We start from the raw sequence: 20,600 nt of genomic DNA, 5'->3' as shown, positions 1-20,600 counted from the left end.
TCACACCCGAACACACGATAACCGCGAGTTTTTAAACTGGTAGAGGTTCACAAGGTCACACAGGGCGGGCTTCACAACACACACTGAGGAAGAGTTCACAATATTCTTAACTTCACCACTGATCGACTCGTTAGCCGTTCCTAACACCCAAACTCACATAACGTTCACAACACTCAACAAGGAGCGAACTCGTAACAATGGTTTTAAATTAGACAAATTTAGATTTAGGCGTGAAATAGGTAAACACTGGTTTGGAAACAGAGTAGTGGATGAATGGAACAAGTTACCAAATATCATCATTAACTCGAATACGCTGGATAGCTTCAAACATACTGTAGGTTGGATGCTTATATGAGCAATAGGGGTTGGGTGTAAACGGGACTGCCCAGTATGAGTCAATAGGCCCGCTGCAGTTTCCTCCATTCTTATATATATATATATATATATATATATATATATATATATATATATATATATATATATATATATATATATATATATATATATATATACTACTTCCTATTGCGGAAGTCTTGAGCCTTTAAATCTATTCATGTGGAATGTATCTACCTTTAGAAAAAGGTTAGTATGAATTCCCCTTTAAAGTGGACCGTTGCTCGCCCCATCCTTTTAAAACTTCGACCTCAGGGCGCATTTAAGAACATAAGAACATAAGAATGGAGGAAACTGCAGTGGGCCTATTGGCCCATACTGGGCAGTCCCGTTTACACCCAACCCCTATTGCTCATATAAGCATCCAACCTATGTTTGAAGCTATCCAGCGTATTCGAGTTAATGATGATATTTGGTAACTTGTTCCATTCATCCACTACTCTGTTTCCAAACCAGTGTTTACCTATTTCACCCCTAAATCTAAATTTGTCTAATTTAAAACCATTGTTACGAGTTCGCTCTGGTTGGATAGTTTGAGTACCTTTGTAATGTCCCCTTTGTTTAGCCCTGCCTTCCACTTATACACCTCTATCAGGTCGCCCCTCACTCTACGTCTCTCGAGGGAGTGCAAATTAAGATGCTTTAACCTGTCTCTATACTCAAGGTTCCTAATGCCCGGGATTAGTCTTGTCATTCTCCTCTGAATTCTTTCCAAGGATTCTATATCCATTCTGTAATATGGTGACCAGAACTGAACTGCGTAATCCAGGTGTGGTCTCACAAGAGCAAGATACAGTTTTAGGATGACCTCGCTAGTCTTGTAACTAACACTCCTTTGTATGAACCCAAGTACTTTATTAGCCTTGTTACGAGCAAAAACACATTGTTTACTTGGCTTAAGGTTCCTACTTATCATTACTCCTAAATCTCTCTCGTAGTCGGATTTCTCTATGGCATCGTTGTTCATCTGGTATCTGGTTTCCCTGTTTACATCTCCTATACTGAGTACTTTACATTTGTCGACGTTGAATTTCATCTGCCATTTTTCAGACCATTCGAAAAATTTGTTTAGATCTTCCTGTAGTTTTGCCGAGTCCTCGTCAGATTTAATAACATGTCCTATTTTAGTGTCATCAGCAAATTTACTTATGTTGCTGTCTATGCCGATATCTATGTCGTTTATGTATATAATAAATAATAATGGTCCAAGTACTGAGCCTTGGGGAACTCCACTTGTGACGTTGCTCCAATGGGACTTAGTGCCGTTAATGCTCACTCGCTGTTTCCTGTCCTGTAACCACGCCCTAATCCATTTAAGGATGTTACCTTTGATGCCATGTGCTTCTACCTTTCTAATTAGTCTTTCGTGGGGGACTCTGTCGAAGGCTTTGCTTAAGTCGAGATATACCACATCATAATTGTGCCCCTCGTCCACCGATTCGAAAACTGATGAAAAGAATGTTAATAGATTAGTTAGACATGAACGCCCGCTTGTGAAGCAATGTTGGGAATGATTGATCAACTTGTGCTTCCCTAGGTGGTTTCGAATAGAGTTTGAAATGATTGATTCTAGTAATTTGCCTACTATTGATGTTAGACTGATTGGGCGGTAGTTAGAGGATAGTGATCTATCCCCCTTCTTGAAAATCGGTATTACATTCGCTATCCTCCAGGATTCTGGTACTACACCTGTTTTTAATGACATGTTAAACAACTTTGCTAAGGGCATACTAAGCTCTTCCTTACATTCCTTTAATACTCTGGCAAATATCTCATCGGGACCAGGTGACTTATTAGGCTCCAGTTTGTCTATTTGCTTACTAACATCGTTACTAGTCACTACTGGCGCAGGTACAGATACATTCAGCAGCCAGTGCATGCCCTTGCCAACAGTGTGTAACATAGACGTCACTAACCGCCCAACAGCTAACGAGCCGCTCGATCTGTGGCGAAGGGGATAAAGTTTTATAATGTATGTATTTAAACACATTACTGTGTATGTTATCGTACTCAATGGGTTATCAATGTACTCAATGGGTTTCCAACGTACTCGGTTGTCATCGTCCTTAAAGGGTTCAGGCATTGTACACGTGTATAGAGTGAGATGTTGCCATGATACACTCCACCATACTCTAAAAAATGCGTACAATGTGATGTTGCCTCAATTTGTACTACATAATATAATCTATCATTTTCTTACGCAATTATCACAACACAAAATAATTGGCCATATTGGTCTAAACACTAAAAAAATCAAGAATAAAAAGACCATCAATTGCATTTGTTATATAACTTATTTATTAAATGTTGAAAGTGGTTATTTGTTCTACAATTATTAAACTGAATTTAGTGTATAAGTTGGCTAGGATTCGTCTCCTTTGTGGTTTACTTGAGTTACTTAGTGTGTATTGACAGATTAAACCGGGTAGCTCTCAGGGTTACCAAGGGTTCCAATAATTAACAAGGATAAAAAAATTATCATTATACCTCATTATTTATTGATAAAATTTAGGTAATATATTCAATCACTTCACTAATATTACGGACAATTTTATTACTCTTATAATAGTTGTAATATTTTATCTATTATATAATTTTATAAGCTATAGATGTACCCTCAAGGACTGCAGATGCGGGTTACTCGTTTGGTCATATTTTGTGGAGAGACAACCTTCAGTATTTTACGTCTTATCTCGTAAATATTAACTGAATTGATTGTTTTTCTCTATTAGATTCAGAAGATTAATACCTGAAGTACCATCACCGAGAAGAAAAAAGTCCTGTAACTGTGGTTAAGTGGAGTTAAATACGTTATAGAGCGAGAGTATTAGAGAGGAGTGGTATGATGTCGTCTGCAGGTTTACGGCGACTCTTCACAGCTGGTCACTCAAGCAGTCAGTTGAGCTGTAGACTCTTTACTGAACACATACGTACATTATCCACCACCGTAAATATGGAACAACGTGTAGTTACCCTCGAGAATATGAATCCCCATGTTAAAAAGATGGAGTACGCAGTTCGTGGACCCTTGGTGATTCGCGCAACTGCTATAGAGAAAGAACTACAGGCGGTAAGTTCAGTTTAATTTACAAAAAAAAAGTTTACCGATAACTGTTTTTACACTCACCGAATGGGAAGTTTAAAACGACTGTCATTAGTATCATAAACTTCAATTAATATGAAAAATACCGTGGTTACTTCTCTATGATGTTGGACAGATTTTATAGCAGCATAGTGTGTATACTGATAAGTTTTGGAACTGTGATATAATACGTTTGTGACAGCTTAACCAGTAACATATTGAACAAGAGGACTAAGTTTATGATGATGAACAACGTTATATATGTTCAGTTGATGTTGCCTGGTTTACACATTCATTCACTTGGGTAATGTTTTATATATCCACTTTCAATGATATGTGGTTTTTAGTTTCCTTGGTTTATTTAAGGGATTATTATTACCAGTACTAGATGGTATTATATATGTGTAACAAGTGTGATTGATGTCACAAACTGATTAGGAGTTAAATAAGAGAATGGATATTGTATATGACTGATGACTTGGGCTGGACAAGGTCAGTGTGTGTGGTAATCTTAGTATTGTTGAAAGTGAGGCCAATATGTGTTAGATCCAGATTTAAAAAACTTATGACAGGAATATTTGTCGTACTTTAAGATCTAAGAATGCATCCAAGTGGTTGACGGAATAAACAAAATGCCATCCACATGAAGCATCAAGATTATACAAACACCACTGAAAGTTCTTAAATCTATTGTTATGAGTAAAGTTCTTCATATAGGATCCTTTGGGAATGTCGCGGAGGTATATATACTGTACATACAGTACTGTGTTTAATCTGACAGTTTTATCATTGAATGAGATAAGATGATAAGTTTAGATAAGGGCAGGAGAATGATTATCGTTTTTTGTGTTGTGTTCTGTTGGGAACTTGGGAGTGAGTGTTCTGCGAGTACTTAATGGCCTGTTGCCAGCTTGGGAAGATATACACCTCACATCTACAATCGTGTCTGTACTGTTGAATGTGGATTCATGTATATGTTCCACTGGCTCAATGATAAAAATTTTAAATACTGTACTGTCTATACCATGCCACCATAGTGAAGAATGGTAGAGGGGTTGTACAGTATTGCAAAGTAGAGGTTGCTTACAGGTCCTTCACCTACACTGTGGAACATGGGAGGTTCATTTTCACACTTTAAACGCCCTAATTATGTCAAGCAGGTGTAATGTAGATAGTGTATGATTACATTACTTGGAAAAAAATATATCAGTACTGTATACATCATTGACCGCTGTATCACCGAATTTTCATGGAGTTAACCTACTCTTTATGACAACCAGAAGACGTCAGTTAACAGGAGAATCGTCAGTTCCTTATATTGTTACTGTATACTCATTACCTAGTACCGCTTTTGGGTGGAGTATTTTACTTAAATATTGAACACCAGTGAAGAAGTATTACACTTCTTTCCCATAAATACAGAATTTCCTATAGTGAAAAAAATACATCCATAAGACAATTGAACAAAGAAGTAAATTAGCATAAGAATGTGCGTGTACACTGTCCAACTGGGCTTATAAGAATTCTCCGAGTGACCCTGAACAAAACAAAGATTAAAAAAACAAACAATGGATATGATGAAGCGATCTGGTTGAGCCCAGATTTTGTCTACTCCTGTATTTCAGTTTCACCAGTTTTCTTCAATCCCTAATAATCTTCTTTCACCTCTTAACTCGTAACTCCAATGCCATCAACTAGGCTGGAGTATTTATGCAGACCAACACTCACTCGCACTGACGACATAATAATTAATTGTAATAAGTTTCTGATTCTATATTGTATTATTGCATGAGGACTCTTTCGGTATATGCTGGCATGCCTAAAAGATACAGTGGTTTTAACATTTGATGCAGTCAGTAGCTGCCGCATTATGTTGATAACACTGTCCACGTCCAGTGTAGAGCATTCGGATTGCTTTGCTTCTTATCGCATTTGATAGTTATTTGTTTTATATGTTTCCAAGAGAACACCAGTGAAATGATTTCATTAGTATGCAGGTACTGATTGAGAAATGACACATGATACTGACGACGTGCGGTTTTTTTCTCTCGTCAGCTGACAGTGGTGTCACATGCAGTATGACATATACCAAGGTGTGCTTAAATCCTGCTTGTATAATTGTATTGTTTATCCTCACATATGTTCCACCAATACATTCGAATATGTATACTCCTATACTTTATGATAAAACTTTTATACGTGTTAATTCCCCCAAATCTACTCAGATAGTCATATATACCATACACAGATGAACATGGATACCGTTCGTATTCCAGTCAAATTTATGCTCAGAAATGATCAATCGCGTGTAGTATGATGTATTGCAAACACATACGACACGTGATAGATACGAGTGACTGGTGTTGGTGTGAGGCGAGTGACTGGTATTAACTGGTGTTGGTGGCGTGAGGCGAGTGACTGCAGACTTCTCGAATTACAACTCAACATGCGATGCAGTTGGAGTCGTTGGGCCCAAAAAAATAAACCCACTTGATAAGCAATAATGAGATCGCCTGAAGATTCACTCTCAGTTTATTTCACCTGAATCTTAATCACCCAAATGTCACCTGGGGGAGGGGGGATAGGTTAGGTTACATCACATCTGTTTATATAGTTAGCCTAGGGGTGATTTTTATCTACAGGTGAAATAAGTTATACTATATTTGATGATTAAATTAATAACTTTAGAATTTGAAATGTAATAATTCACCTTTAATAGTAGATGTATACTGTAAAGAGCACTAATAACATTGAGTGCCATTAATACAAGGGAAATCGGTATTGTAATTCACCTTCATCTTTGCACTTCGGGGTTGACTAAATAATTGGTTCAGTAAAGGCTGGTGAAGTGGAGAAGAATAAATTACGATTTTTATTGTGCGTATGATAGCAAAAATTTATTCCCGTGACCTGCAAAGTGAACAATTCATAACCTACCACCCGCGATATAAATACAGTAATACTTAACATACAACGCGAACTTATCAAAAGAATTAATGTTAATAGCTTAATTTTGGTAACTATATTAAAATCGTACCGTATGTATTTTTTATTTATATACACGACCCCAGGAAGATTGTGATCTGCGTATGGATGATTCTATTGTTTGTGGGGAGAGGTGGAAGGAGCATAGTGTGAAGGTCGATGCTTGTTGTGACAGACTCGAGGGCACTTTAACCATACATAATAGGCTAAAAGTGACCAGGAGTTAATGTTATGGATAGATACGTATTCAGTATAATCGTCCATAGACGTGCGGATATCCAATGTAAAGAGACAGTACAGGAAATACAAACAACACTGAACATAAAAGATTCAGGTGCCACTGTAGCGTGCGGTCTACCTGAGATATCTACACTGTAGCGTGCGGTCTACCTGGGATATCTACACTGTAGCAGGCTGCAATTCAGTATTGATATATAGTATTATTTGTAGCGGTTTACCTATATCTGTGTAGCGTGCGGTTTACCTGGGATATCTACACTGTAGCGTGCGGTTTACCTGATAATATCTACACTGTAGCGTGCGGTCTACCTGAGATATCTACACTGTAGCGTGCGGTCTACCTGGGATATCTACACTGCAGGCTGCAATTCAGTATTGATATATAGTATTATTTATTATATACTGTAGTATGGTTTTATGATAAAAAAAAACAAAATGATAAATATTTTTTTAATGATCCTGCTGAGCGACAGAATTCCTCACTTGGGTCCACCTCCTCCCCTAGATTCTCCGATATCCGAATGCCGTTGTTGAGGTTCACATATTAGCATGTGTTGAACCTCAGCTGTAATATGAAATTTAATTACTCCGGACAAGGCAACTCGGAATTAATTATCTTTTTATTGATTAAAAGATGTCTGCAAAATGTATTGAATTCCACACAACACGCCATTCATCCACCCACGTATTGTTCTACCGATTTATACCCAGGAAACCTATGTACTAGGCAATATCTATGTAGACTTTGGAGGGAGCCCACTTAGTTCCGGTTGTCACAATGTTGAACTGAGAACATTGTACCTTGAGTCAAATATTAGGTTGATTCAGATTCATATTCCCTTTAAGCAGCGCAAAGGATGTTCTGAGAATGGTTCAGTTTTAAATGTCAAACTTAAACCAATATACTGTATGTGCGCGTGTGTTAATAAAACGGATATTTGTGCTAAAAGTTAATGTATTCGTTATTTGAATTGATATTGTCTTTTGAGATGGGTACATATTTTTGTATTAAAGTAGAGCAAATGTGTGGCGGCTGTAAAGAGAGGTAATACGCGTAGTGAAGCTATTAATGGGTAATTGACTTTTGATATTGCTCTTGATAAGTGACACGGTACAGTGGGAAGGGTAGGTTGTTGTGAAAGAACGATATAAATATGGTAAATGTAGCGGACAAGTTATTGAAATAATCTTGTGGGGGTAACGGGAGAAGATCTATGTACATATGTTTGAGCAGTTTGTTAAGATGATCATGAACTGTGTTTCCGACAGTTATTGTTATTCTGGTATTCATTCTGGTTATAATGCTATGACTACTGTAGGTGCGTAAACGGCCATTCTCTCCACAGGTGTCCTTAAAGCAGAACATATACGCTTGCCTTGTGTGGCCTTGAGCTGAGACGCCGCTGCTGTCACTGGGTGTATGACTAATTTTATATGACAATAAAACATCTATGTAATGCTCCGTTTTTTCCCGTTTGTAAGTGAACTGACTTCTCCCATCTTAAAACCTTTTTTTTTTAACGGGGAATAGTCCACCCGGGCACGTCCTAGGCCCCCTATGGGCGGAAAAATAAGAGTGCAGTGTGATGGTCTACCTCCCGGGTTTACAGAACTGTATATTTGTTTTATGAGGAGGTACAGTAGTAGTAAATTGTGTCATACGTCCGCCAGTACTGTGTAACTCCAGCAGGATGGGAGAGTACAAGAGGAAGTCTCAATTGTACCCTACCAAAATATCGTACAGCAAAGTGCTCGGGTAGTCATACATTAATCTGGGCTGGTGTACGACGATGACTAAAATGCATTAATAATATAATAATGGTGATGATGGCGGCTTTACTAGAGAATGTTAAGATCTTTGTGACGGTTACAATTCTTGGTAAGAGTTGTCGATTAGTTCAGGGAAGTGTATTGACGTCTTTAGGAATTTTTGTGACATTCCAGAATTTTTGAGGGGTTAGGTAGTGTGTGTGTGCGTGTGTGTGTACGTGTGTGTACGTTTGTGAACATGATATGGCTGTTGTTATGTTTTTAGTTTATGTACGATATAATTATGTGTTCAGGGTTGAGAAGAGACTTGCCTTTTTTAAATATATGTTAACATTTACTACATTGTCTGATACAAATTTAAGTTCCGTTCATTACTTCGTGGTTTTGGATGCTTCATGTGGCTGGAGGTCTTGAAGCATCGCCACACTACGGTCTTAGCTAGTCCCTATAATACATGAACAGGTCTTTGATGAAATGGATCCGATAATATTCCTTCTGGCATGTCATAGGATAAACTAAAGAACCTCATTATTATCACCATCATCAATATGTATCATCACTCACAATTACCATTATTAAATCATCAATATTTCACCAAGCGCGCGCGCACACACACACACACACACACACACACACACACACATACACACACACATTCACACACACACACACACACACATTCACACACACACACACACAGGCCAATTGTATGGTTGATTATACACAGTACATTATATACTCAAGTGGTAAAGTCTGGTATATAAACACTCGACTTATTGGAGGGCCTCAGCTTGGACGTGTGCCAGCCAGGGCCAACTTAGCGTACAGGTGTTAAAAAGGCCTGGCGGTTGTGGTTTCTCGGGCCAGATACAGCTACCCTCAGAAGCATGAAGTTTGTAAAGGAGAATTTGTGCTATTTATACAAGGTGTTTTTGTGTACGCTTGGTGATTGTCTGATGAATTTGGTGTGTGTGTGTGTGTGTGTGTGTGTGTGTGTGTGTGTGTGTGTGTGTGTGTGTGTGTGTGTGTGTGTGTGTGTGTGTGGTTGTTGTATGGTTGATTTTCTGTCATATTTCAGTGACTAGGTTGAGTACTGCTATTCCTACTATTACTATTATTTTGTTACTGCTACTTCTCCATGGCATATAGTCAATGTTAACGACTCGTAAATATATACTGTACTTGTAGTAGGCTAAATTGTCAAGGCATAACACGAACACTGAACAGGGGGAGAACTGAGTGAAACGTAACCTAACGAACCTATTTATAACGTGTGTGTGTGTGTGTGTTAAGGGGATGTCCTCGTCACATCACAACACAAGATGTTCTAAAGATCCGTCAACATCATCATAACGTGACCACAAGGCATAGAACATCCCCTCCTACCTAACATCTTCCCCCTCACCCTTTCCTTATTACCTGACTGACCAGACATTATCAGTCGTGAGGTCTGATCAACCAACCCTGTACACTATAAGGCTCATGTATGATGCTCACTTAAGGTCAACCAGCGTCATGCAGGATTACTTTTGGGCTCATGATATGGGTCAGTGGTTAAGATCAAACCTTAAGTCTCTCTCTCTCTCTCTCTCTCTCTCTCTCTCTCTCTCTCTCTCTCTCTCTCTCATATACGTACCGGCATATCCCTGTTCTTGTTTTATTTAATTTCTTCTCTATTTCATCTTCTTTCCTGCCATCCTTTATCATTATCACCCTCCTCCTTATCCCTCATCTTCATCATTATTAACCTTCACTTCCTCATTATCATCATTATTATTCTCCCCGTTTCATCCTCTTCGTCATTATCAGTCGTCTTCCTTTTCCTCCTGAGTAATGGTGTCTCCTCTTCCTCCTCCTCCTGAGTAATGGGGTCTCCTCTTCCTCCTCCTCCTCCTGAGTAATGGTGTCTCCTTTTCCTCTTTCCTCTCCTCCTGAGTAATGGGGTCTCCTCTTCCTCCCTCTCCTCCTCCTGAGTAATGGCGTCTCTTCCTCCTCCTCCCGGCACCACATATAGCGAGTTTTCCCTCCACAGGACGAGGATGCCACCTCGGCTTCTGTTGATCCAGGCACCAGTTGTTGCTGTGCTAGTCAGCTGATAAATACCCGATCACCTGTTGTTTATCCGGTGAGCTGCTGCTGTTTACCCGGTCAGCTGATGGTGTCCTGGTCAGCTGTTGTTATTGTTGTTGTCCTGGTCGCCTGTTGTTGACCTGGTCAGCTGATGTTGTCCTGGTCAGCTGCTCATGTCCTGGTCAGCTGTTGTTTACACGGTCAGCTGATGTTGTTTACCTGGTCAGCTGTTGTCACATCAGGTTAATTACGGTTTAGGTGAGGTTAAGGGACTTGAAGCTGAGGATAGGCTGGAATGTAGACTTAAGTTAAGGTAGATAATGGATAAGTTATGATAAAGTTTAGTTAATATCGGTGAAGTTTGTTCCAGTGAGGTCAGGTGAGATGAACGCTTTGTGAGGTAAGGTTATGTTTAGGGTCAGGTGATGGTGGTAGTGGTGGTTGGGGTAGATGGTGGTAGTGGTGGTTGGGGTAGATGGTGGTAGTGGTTAGGGAGGAATATTGATGGTCGTAATAGGACTGATGGTGGTGTTTGTGGAGATAGTGGTGGTGGTAGTGGAGGAGATAGTGGTGGTGGAGGTAGTGGTGGTGGAGGTAGTGGTGGAGATAGTGGTGGTGGTGATGGTAGTAGTCACAAAGGATGATCACAAGAGGTGAGTTATGTGTCGTCATTAAGCACCCTTCACACACCCACCTCACGACCCTGACCTTCACCTTACCTCACCCCACCTCCCCTCACCTGCCACCTCCCCTCAACTCTCCTCACCCACCTTCACCGCCCACCTCTCTGGGATTTACACTTGACCCTGAGTGTAAGACAAAGATGACTTGCCTTCACATTTATCACAAACATATTCCACACTTCCACCACCACTTTTCCCAGCACGCCACCACCTGTTACCACAATTTCCCACTACACCCACGCCACCTGCCACTGTCAGCCTCGCCTGTCACTAGGCTCGCTCCTGTGCCAAGTATGTGTGTTTACTTATTACTTACTACCCTAGAGACCCGCCGGCCCCTACACAACCCGCTATAAAGATGGTTGTTTAGTCATCAGTCAGACATTGAGAAACAGTATAACGGGTACAGTGATTACCACAAGATAATAATAGCGCCTCCATATGTTAAACCTGTGCTTTATTTATTGAAGGGCGGTGCTGACTAGGTTAATTCCATATGACTACAGGGTGTTATTGTACAAACTAGTCCCCTGTACAAATATTAAGATATAACTTTGCTGCTTTAGTTAGAGCGATGATGTTATGGGACAGCACGCACGGCGGCCAGAGTTACGGAAAAACAACATACTTCTCCGCCAGCCAAGAACACTGGAGCGTTTTACCCTGCCGCCACAAAACAGTGTGGACTTACCCTATGACCCCAAGGTTCACTCAACTCGGGATTACTGGACCTCTGTGGTATAGAGCAGTAACCAGACACCCAAGTCTTTTATGGCGGGAATGGAACTGCTCGACCGCAAGTATGACGAGGAAAAAGGTGAAAACGAGAAACACCAAAACGACCAGCCAACGATCCCATTCTTGGGTCACCGGCTATACACCAATCACATAGTATGGATCGTAAGTAGATGAGAGAGAGAGAGAGCAAACCCTACAACTTTTACCACCTTGTAACTGCCGTGTATTTGTCGTGTACTTCAGTAAACTAATCTTCTTAACTTTGTTCTGTCCACAGGGAGGGAGGAAGCCGTTCAAGACAGTAACAAAGGCGAACATCGGCGATGCTCACGCCATGGGTCAGAAGCCCATCACTTTTCTCAGACAGGTGAGTGTGGTAACCGTACCTGCTGAAACCCTCGTCATGTTGGGTAATAGAATAACAAGGTCAAGGTTGAGTTAGGTTATTTGGGTGAGGCGATTGGTAAATTTTAGTGTTAAGGTAGTTTTGGGGTAATGTTAGGTTAAATTTGGTTAGGTTAGAAAAGGGTAGGACAGTTTTGTTAGGTTAAGCTAGATTATGGTTAAGATAGGGTAGACTTTAATGGGTTAGATAAGGTTAGGAAATATAAGTTACGTGAATTTGGGTTAATTTACAGGTAAGGTGAAGTTACATTTGGTTAGGTTAGGGTTAGGTAAGGTTAGGTAAATTGTGGGTTAGTTATACAGTATAGGTTAGGGTAGATTTGGTTAGTTTAGACACGTGGTTGGAGACTAAAGCGAACACATCACAGGACGGAAACGACCTACATTCCCACCAGACTGTAGAATATCTAGACCACGGGAAAAATATATGAACGTGAGCAACAGGTTACACAAGATCTCCGTGTGCCTGGCTAGCTGAATATACATTAGGTTGCTGAGGAAATAATAATAATAATAATACAATTGAATATAATGTGTACAAAAATCAAGAGTGCCTCATTCATGGACTAGGCTGCAGTGATTTTAATTAAACGTGTGCAGAATGCCAATATAATGAGGAAACATTAAATTGTGTTAGAGCAACATGTCTCTTAGGTAGGTAGAGGGGCTGGAGAGTTGAAACAAGACCGAAAATTATATTGCGAATGATACCAAGATAATTCAGATCAAAATTTAAAGCACTAGAATATTTGTAATAAAGTTGTGACCTGAGGATTAATCACCCTAACAGAACCTTACCTATCCGAATAAAAAATCCCCCAGGTAACGCTAAAGTGGTTAATCGTAAGTTGAAGTAAGCTGAGGTGTCTTAAACTTCACACAAATCCGCCCGGAGTTGCTTTGCAGTCAGCCAACACTCGGCCATTGCATACGGTTATCACCTCTGGCCTCAATTCATGGCGTGACCCTGCACTTTCATTTTTATTCTAAGTATGGTCTGTTGCTTGGGTTCGGTCTAGCGTTATCCTAATAAAATATTAAAATTGGCTTACCCGTAGTGAAGGGGTTAAACCAATCAATTATATGACCCACAAATATAGTAGATTGCAGATGTTGTAAAGTGTTCAGAAAAAAATGGCTGCAAATATAGTGTAGTTTTCGCGTCTTTTAAGTGGTGAGAAGCGACCGTCTTCTTCTTACACTGCATCTGTAAATAAATTCTTCAAAAATATCATGTTTCTTATTTTACAAAAACTTTAAGTCAGGAAGGCCGGTTTCATGTAAAAAAAAAAGTGAGTATCCCCGTTATAAACACATTTTAAGGTTTCTCGCACCATTTTATAAATATGCACGCCAATTGTATTCAGGTATCGAAAGTGTACTGTCATATCAGTGTTTTGGGATGAGATACAATACATCACATTTGCTATAGGCACGACTTGTGAATAATTAGGTTGGTGAGTAATCGACACGCTGGGAGTGGGAGTGTGTGGCTACAGTTGGCGAACACTGTCAGAAAGCACATCTAATAAGATACGTTATCCAATGAACATTAGAATTAGTTCATAATTAGGGTGTTGTAGTTAATTTAAAATTATTCGTGAGTTATGTATTTGGTAAGTTAAATGTACTCTGTGAAAACGAGTTAGTGACACGTGGCAGTTACTAGGGGAAGGCTCGGCGGGTGTGGTCTCGTGAGTACAGATGGCAGTTGGTGCATCTCGTGACTTCACTGCTAACAATCGTCCTCTGTTCTCATTAACTATGCCTTTAAAACCATCGTCTGATAATCTAAATAGAATAGACGGGTAAGAATCTTATTTATCAAGGAAAATAATTTGGTCTAGATTTAGATACGTTGGATATAAATGGTGGAAATCTGCTTGAATATTTGACAAAAAAAATTAGACTAGTGTGTCATGTGTTGGCGGCAGGATGCACCACACATCACCTGGTTGGCTCACGTGTAATCTACACATATTCTTGGTTCAGCCGGTTCATAGAGGCACCTTGGAGTATTCTTGGAAGATAAACCCTCTGTCGTGTCCATTATTTTCTCGGTTGAAGTATTCATTCGCAAGTTAGCCTTTCTTCATGTTGCTTTAGTGTGATATTTTTTATGACGCTTGTATTCGACTTGTAGTTTATGTTCTTTATGGCTGAACAGTTATATTTTGTTTTATTGTGTTTATGGTTGAATAACACTTGTGGCCTACGTGAGGTGGAGCACGCGCATCCCCCCTGCACTGTGTTGGCAACTCTCTCTGCTGGTTGACGCTATGGGACACTAACCAAATGACTTTCGTATTTTTAGCCGCACGGCATCAAGGTGAAGACTTTCTGTACATTGACCACTATACCAGAACTATAACGAACTTGAGTTATTATGACGCCTACACCTATTGAGAGAGATTCTTCAGGTTGCAACACCTGGGGTGACAATTCTTCAGGTGATCCATTATTATTATTATTGTGGGTTGGGCTTGGTTAGGTTAGGTTTGGTAATTAAGATTGAACTCATCATTGCGTATTTTGTATATTTTTCTTTAAACTTTTCACAATAAAGATGCATAACACAAAGGAATACATTTGTTATCCTAATTATACAAATTATATTCACTGTGGGTTGGGGTAATGATTCTTCAGGTGGAGCAGGCTGGGGTGACAATTCTTCAGGTGGGTTATCCTGGGGGTGACGATTCTTCAGGTGATCCCTTTTGTATTTACTAAATCGAATTAAGGTACAGCAGCATATTATGAGAATTCTCTAGGTGTGTTGCTAAAAGTGGTTTGACTCTAATAAAGGCGGTGTTAACCTTGAATTTCTCTTGTAATTGGAGTGATGCGAGATGATTGTACTCAAGAGGGGTGGGTGTGTGTGTGTGTGTGTGCAAGTACTTCTGTTTTGATTGAGTAATGGCCTCCCCTTTCTCTCTCCCTCTCATGGCGCCACTTCATGACGCAATGATTACACTCGGTGATTGTTTCCTATCGTGATGGTGTTGAGGCTTACGTGTGGGGAAGGTGTTGCTGCTGCCTCCCTGGAGCCATATATAATGTTTTCAGCGTGTGGATGTACTGTGTAAGTTGAGGATATGAACATTTGTGGGTATTTCTACTTCGTGTCTTAGCACTTTAATGTCATTTTCTACATTGGTCTCGCACCCACGAATAACTGATAAAGAGCTCTCTCACTCAGACGCTGCAAACTGAAACATTTACAATTTAACCTATGACGTCACTAGGGACCAGCTTTACGTATCTCCTACCGATTGACAGACTATTTGTGTGTGTGTGTGAACCACTTGAGGTGTTATAGTAAGATGGAGGAAGTAGTGGTGTGGTGTGGTCATGTTACGTCTGTAGGATATGTGTGAACCAGACACATTCACAGTGTTACCACGTCACTGGCACCTTCACAAACCATGTAGGACAAATGCCAGTCGTGGACACTAATCGATGGTTAAGATCGCAGGTGATGGTGTGGCAGCGGTGGTTGTGGAGGTGGAGGAACGGATCGACGCAGTGTTCCCCCCCCCCCGACACATACACACCTCTGCATGCCAATCGACTACTCAACAACGCTTCCACAATCACCAATCGATACCTGCTTAGAATCAGCCAGTTTAGATTCTGATGTGATTTATACCTGACCTGGGTTACTCGTTATCTCTGTACCGAGCGTAAATTTGAGACATAATTCCCTAATACCTGAAGAATATTATCTCTTCTCCAGATAATATCATCTGATGATTAAAACACACTAACGATGCCTGATTGGGTAAAGTAACGTTAGATTAAATTAGGTTCGGTTAGCGTTAGGTTAGGTTCGGTTCGGTTATTTCTTATCAGCAATTACAACTTTTATCTAATCAATACGGACTCACTGATTAACACACATAGACTTAACACAGACCGATTGACTCACAGGGTAATTACTGCACCAACATACACTCAGAAACGTAAACAATGGCCTCGTCAAGAGTTGGGGAGAGTGGGTGTTGGGGAGAGTGGGTGTTGTGGAGAGTGGGTGTTGGGGAGAGTGGGTGTTGTGGAGAGTGATTGTGTTGTTGGGAGAGTAAGTTAGGTTTTAATGGGACAGTATATAACTACCTTGGCGACAACAGGCCTTATGACCTTGTTCACTGCCAAGAATATGAACGTGATGGTGTGGGGGTGGTGGGGAATTACTGCACCAACATACAGGGAGGTGTGGGGGTGGCCTGGGGAGGTGTGGGTCTGGTGGGTATAACAAAGGTTTTGTGTCTACTTTACTCAGTCGGGGTGGTACTGTAGTTACTAAAGGGGGTCACATTTTGGTCTCATCCCTCTGTTACTGGGGGAACTTTTTGTTTTAGATTAATGTATTAGTTAGGAAGGGTAGTGGAAAGAGATATTTTCCATTTAAGTTTATTCAGCAAAGACGTGACATGAGGTCGCCTGTGTTCATCCTAGTTTCTAACTACCTGTAGATACCGTGAGGGGAAAATGGAGCTCACTATACACCCGCAAAAACTAGAGAGAAAACATTAGGTACACATCACCGATCCTTCAGTCTCGACGGTCGCTGGGCCACACACAGGAACCTCACACCCACACTTCAATAGCCAAACTGTCTGACCTTACACTCCTATCCTGTTGTCGAGGACTTTTTCAGTCTCCAATCGGGGAACTTTTTGTTTTAGATTAATGTATTAGTTAGGAAGGGTAGTGGAAAGAGATATTTTCCATTTAAGTTTCATTCAGCAAAGACGTGACCATGAGGTCGCATGTTACTTGACTTTGAGAGAAAACTGATATCTTCAACTTGCAGGTGAACCTCACACCATCTGGTCTGAGCAGGTCTCCAATCAGAATAGTTTTTTTCCAAGGGTACTTATGTTCTGTTACCCTGATTGGTTGGCACACTGTATGGGCGGGGCCATCTCCCTGACACCCCATATAGGTTTACATGTTATTCTTTGAGGCTGTAACTAATTGTGTCCATCTGGTCTGACAGGTGCTATAAACATTGTAGCGGTCGTTCACATGGGTGCCTGCCTGTGTGTATGGGCGCCGGTCTGTGTGGGTGTTCCTGTTTATTACATGGGGATGCTTACGAGGGTGGTGGTGGGGAGGTGTGTCTGCGGCAATGTATCAGTAAAACCTCGGATCACCTGCAGATTAGACACTCCCACATTATTTCTCCTGAAGATTAATCACCCTAACACAAACCTAACCTAACCTACCCTAACCTAACCTAACCTACCCTAATCCTTCCCAAGTAGCGTAAAGTGGTTATTCACTATTATTCTCATCCCTGCCCCGCGTCTCTAAAAAGCGGACGGGAAGGGAAGGGGGGTCGACTTCCTTCCTCTCGGGCTAGGCCTATAATTATACTGTATACCCTCTCCTATGCTTCACTCACCGGCCCTTCCTTACTTTTTTTTATAGTGGCCTCCAGCCTCCCCCAATAGCAAACCTTCGCCGCCATTTTATTACCTTAATATTAAATATCCTAATACATAAGAAGCTATCCTAGCTGTGTTGAATTAGTTGAGCCGCAGATCTATGCGGCATTCAGTGACTGTAGCCTCATAGTCAATATCTGCAGCAGTTCTCGTTCCCCTGAGGCAAAGTAAAGCCGACCGAAGGAGAGAGAAAGACAGTCGACATCTCATCCAGGCTGTAACATAACTTCTGGGCTGCTGCTTCTGTTCGGAGATCACCTCCGCGAGTCTGGCGTAGAAACATCTTGCACTTGGTCCCATCCCACCAGAGGTTGTGAACACTAGAGGAGTGAAGCTGCCTTGATCAACGTTTTGAATTTTCTCCCCATATGCCCTTCTCTTGTCGTTCTCGTTCCTCCGGTGTGCAGCATCGAGAGCTAGGTTACGGTGACATTACTTACTTACTACCATTACTATTAAACAAACCAGCTTGAGTTTTATAAAGGTCATTGTTTGTTTTCCCATTTCTTCCTTCTAACGTCATTCCTTTAATGATTAGCTTTATTTAATTAGTTCATTTTCATATTATGGGCTAACTTAACTATGTAGTGTTGGAGGGTGTGGTGGTAGTGTTGGAGGGTGTGTGGTGGTAGTGTTGGAGGGTGTGTGGTGGTAGTGTTGGAGGGTGCAGTGGTCACTTCAGACGTGTACTGTAGTGTTGGTAGCCCTGCTGTCCGGTAAGTCTCTAGCAACGGTCAGGTTATATCCAACATTTAACGTTCTGCTCGACACCACCACCAATAACAACATCCCTTCATCAAAACTAGACATTATTGTTCACCCAGATGAAGAAAATACGTATTAATCTTTATATTTTGTTTCAAATACAGATATACAGCTGAGTGAATATATACAAGGTAGGAATGCTAGAAAATTGACGACTTAATCAATAATTTCTTTACCTGTCTTTACTTCCACTCGGGGCGCCTGCGCAGTAATAACATTTACGAATATAATAATAACTAATTTCTTTACCTAAAACGCTCATATTGCTGAACTTGATTTCAGAGAGAGTGGCTGTATTCTCTTGAAAGTCCGTGGGTTAGGTTAAGTGATATTAGATTGGGTAAGGTAGAACTTGTTGGGTGTGTGTGTGAAGTAAATAGTTTACTTACAACCATTTACGGGAAGGGGTGGTGGTGAGGGGAAGTGTGGCAGACAAAAGGTTAGGGCGAGGTACTGCAGCCCAGTCACGAGAAGCCATTGAATGAATAATACAACGGTGTGTGTGTGTGTGTCATGGCGGTAGTAAAAATTTAAATGGTTATTATAATGACTTAAATGTTGGGTTTCATTATATTTATGGTCTTTACTCATATAGAAGCATGGCAGTGAATGGTCCAAAGGGTGGTTGTGTTGCACCTCGTCGGGCATGCCATACGTGATTGGTTGAGAGGTGTTTGTGTGTGTTCCTCCTGCCTTTATAAGCTAGGCGCTAATTGGTGGAAAACGTAGGTGTGCCCCCTCGGCCAGAGTAAACTTGGCTCTGATTGGTAGAAAACGTGGGTGTGCCTCGTGGTATACATAAGCAAGACTCTGATTGGTGGTACTGTTTTCCCAATAATATAGTCTCCAGTAAGTATCAGAATGACAATTTTAAGTATCAGTGCCATTTTGATTAATACTTTGCCGGAACTAGCGTAAAGGACTGTTGGTTGATATTATAGGGGAGACTTAACACGATTTTTGAGAATGAGAGGTCTTCAAGATAACTTTGTATTCTGATGTATTAATACTACTTTACTAGTAATGCCAATCGTGATTTGTTTTTGTCTTTATCGCCTAATGTATTTAATGTACATATTTTAGACATGATAACTCTTGACATGACCCACTGAATCTCGAAACAATACTGTAGATTCAGTCGATTTTCAGTAATGGCGGTGCATAACAAGACACTGAGGCCATGACTGTTTAAAGACGCATGGGTCAGTCAGCGCGCCTTTAAGTGGGCGGGAGACGCCACTCAAACACAGCTGCTGCGTTAACTAAAGGCTTCTTGCCACGTTTTCCCTCGCGTAATCAACACCTATCAGTTCCCAAGCATTATCCTTTCCTGCCAACATTTCAAGCCAGTCAATAGATTAATTATTCAGTAATAGTGTCATTAAAGTATTTGATTTGCTGTTTTTTTTAGTTATGGAAGAATTATTATATAGGTTTGTTACCAACCTTCATTTCAAATTGGAGAGTTTAAAGTCTCGTTTTCCGCACTTTTATTGGCTAGTATTGTACACTTCATCGGCCATCATCTCAAATTTATCCTTGGTTAACAAATCTAATTAGGAAATAACAGTAAATTAAGCGCTTTTCATTGGTCAAAATTTCATAACTTGTAAAGAACGTATTTATCGGTATTGTCTGAATCTCGAACCAATTAAATACCAAATACTGTAGTAATTAAGTTAGATTGGAAATGAAGTGGATTAAATGCTGTAATATGTGTTTAATCCTGTTATAATATTGAAATCGTATAGGTATAAAAAACGTTGTTAATGATGTTTATATGTAGTAGTAGGCAGCAGGCTCTCCAAACGTTGTCCATCTAGAGACTACCAGACAAATATTGCACGGATCAGAATGTCCTTGGTGTGTGGGTCATGGCATGGCGGTACAGAACCTGTTATTATCACGTACCGACGGTTCCTCCAGAACATAAATAAGTACCGCAATCCAAGTACGGTACAGTATTCATTTTTCGGTGACGTGAAAGTGAGATTCGACCAGATTCTCCGTCCCGGCACT

General features: G+C 40.5%; 1 protein-coding gene across 5 annotated transcripts in view; it reads left to right on the top strand.

The window, feature by feature from the left end:
• The first annotated feature begins 3,020 nt into the window (after positions 1 to 3,020).
• The window catches only part of LOC121879941 (alanine aminotransferase 2-like), a 33,341-nt gene continuing 15,761 nt past the window's right edge, over positions 3,021 to 20,600 (top strand). For 3 of the 5 annotated variants that reach the window (XM_042386763.1, XM_042386762.1, XM_042386761.1), the window contains exons 1-2: positions 3,021 to 3,463; positions 12,239 to 12,328. In XM_042386763.1, coding sequence (XP_042242697.1) covers positions 3,236 to 3,463; positions 12,239 to 12,328 — 318 coding nt within the window. In that variant the 5' untranslated portion in view covers positions 3,021 to 3,235. Of the gene's footprint in view, positions 3,464 to 10,503; positions 10,596 to 12,238; positions 12,329 to 20,600 lie in introns of those variants that run through there. The other 2 variants (XM_042386760.1, XM_042386764.1) reach the window with 2 other exon arrangements.

Source organism: Homarus americanus, unplaced genomic scaffold (assembly GCF_018991925.1).
Source record: "Homarus americanus isolate GMGI-L3 unplaced genomic scaffold, GMGI_Hamer_2.0 scaffold29478, whole genome shotgun sequence".
NCBI lineage: Eukaryota > Metazoa > Arthropoda > Malacostraca > Decapoda > Nephropidae > Homarus > Homarus americanus.
The sequence above is the reverse complement of the archived record's forward strand: the minus strand, read 5'-3'. Positions and strand labels throughout refer to the sequence as shown.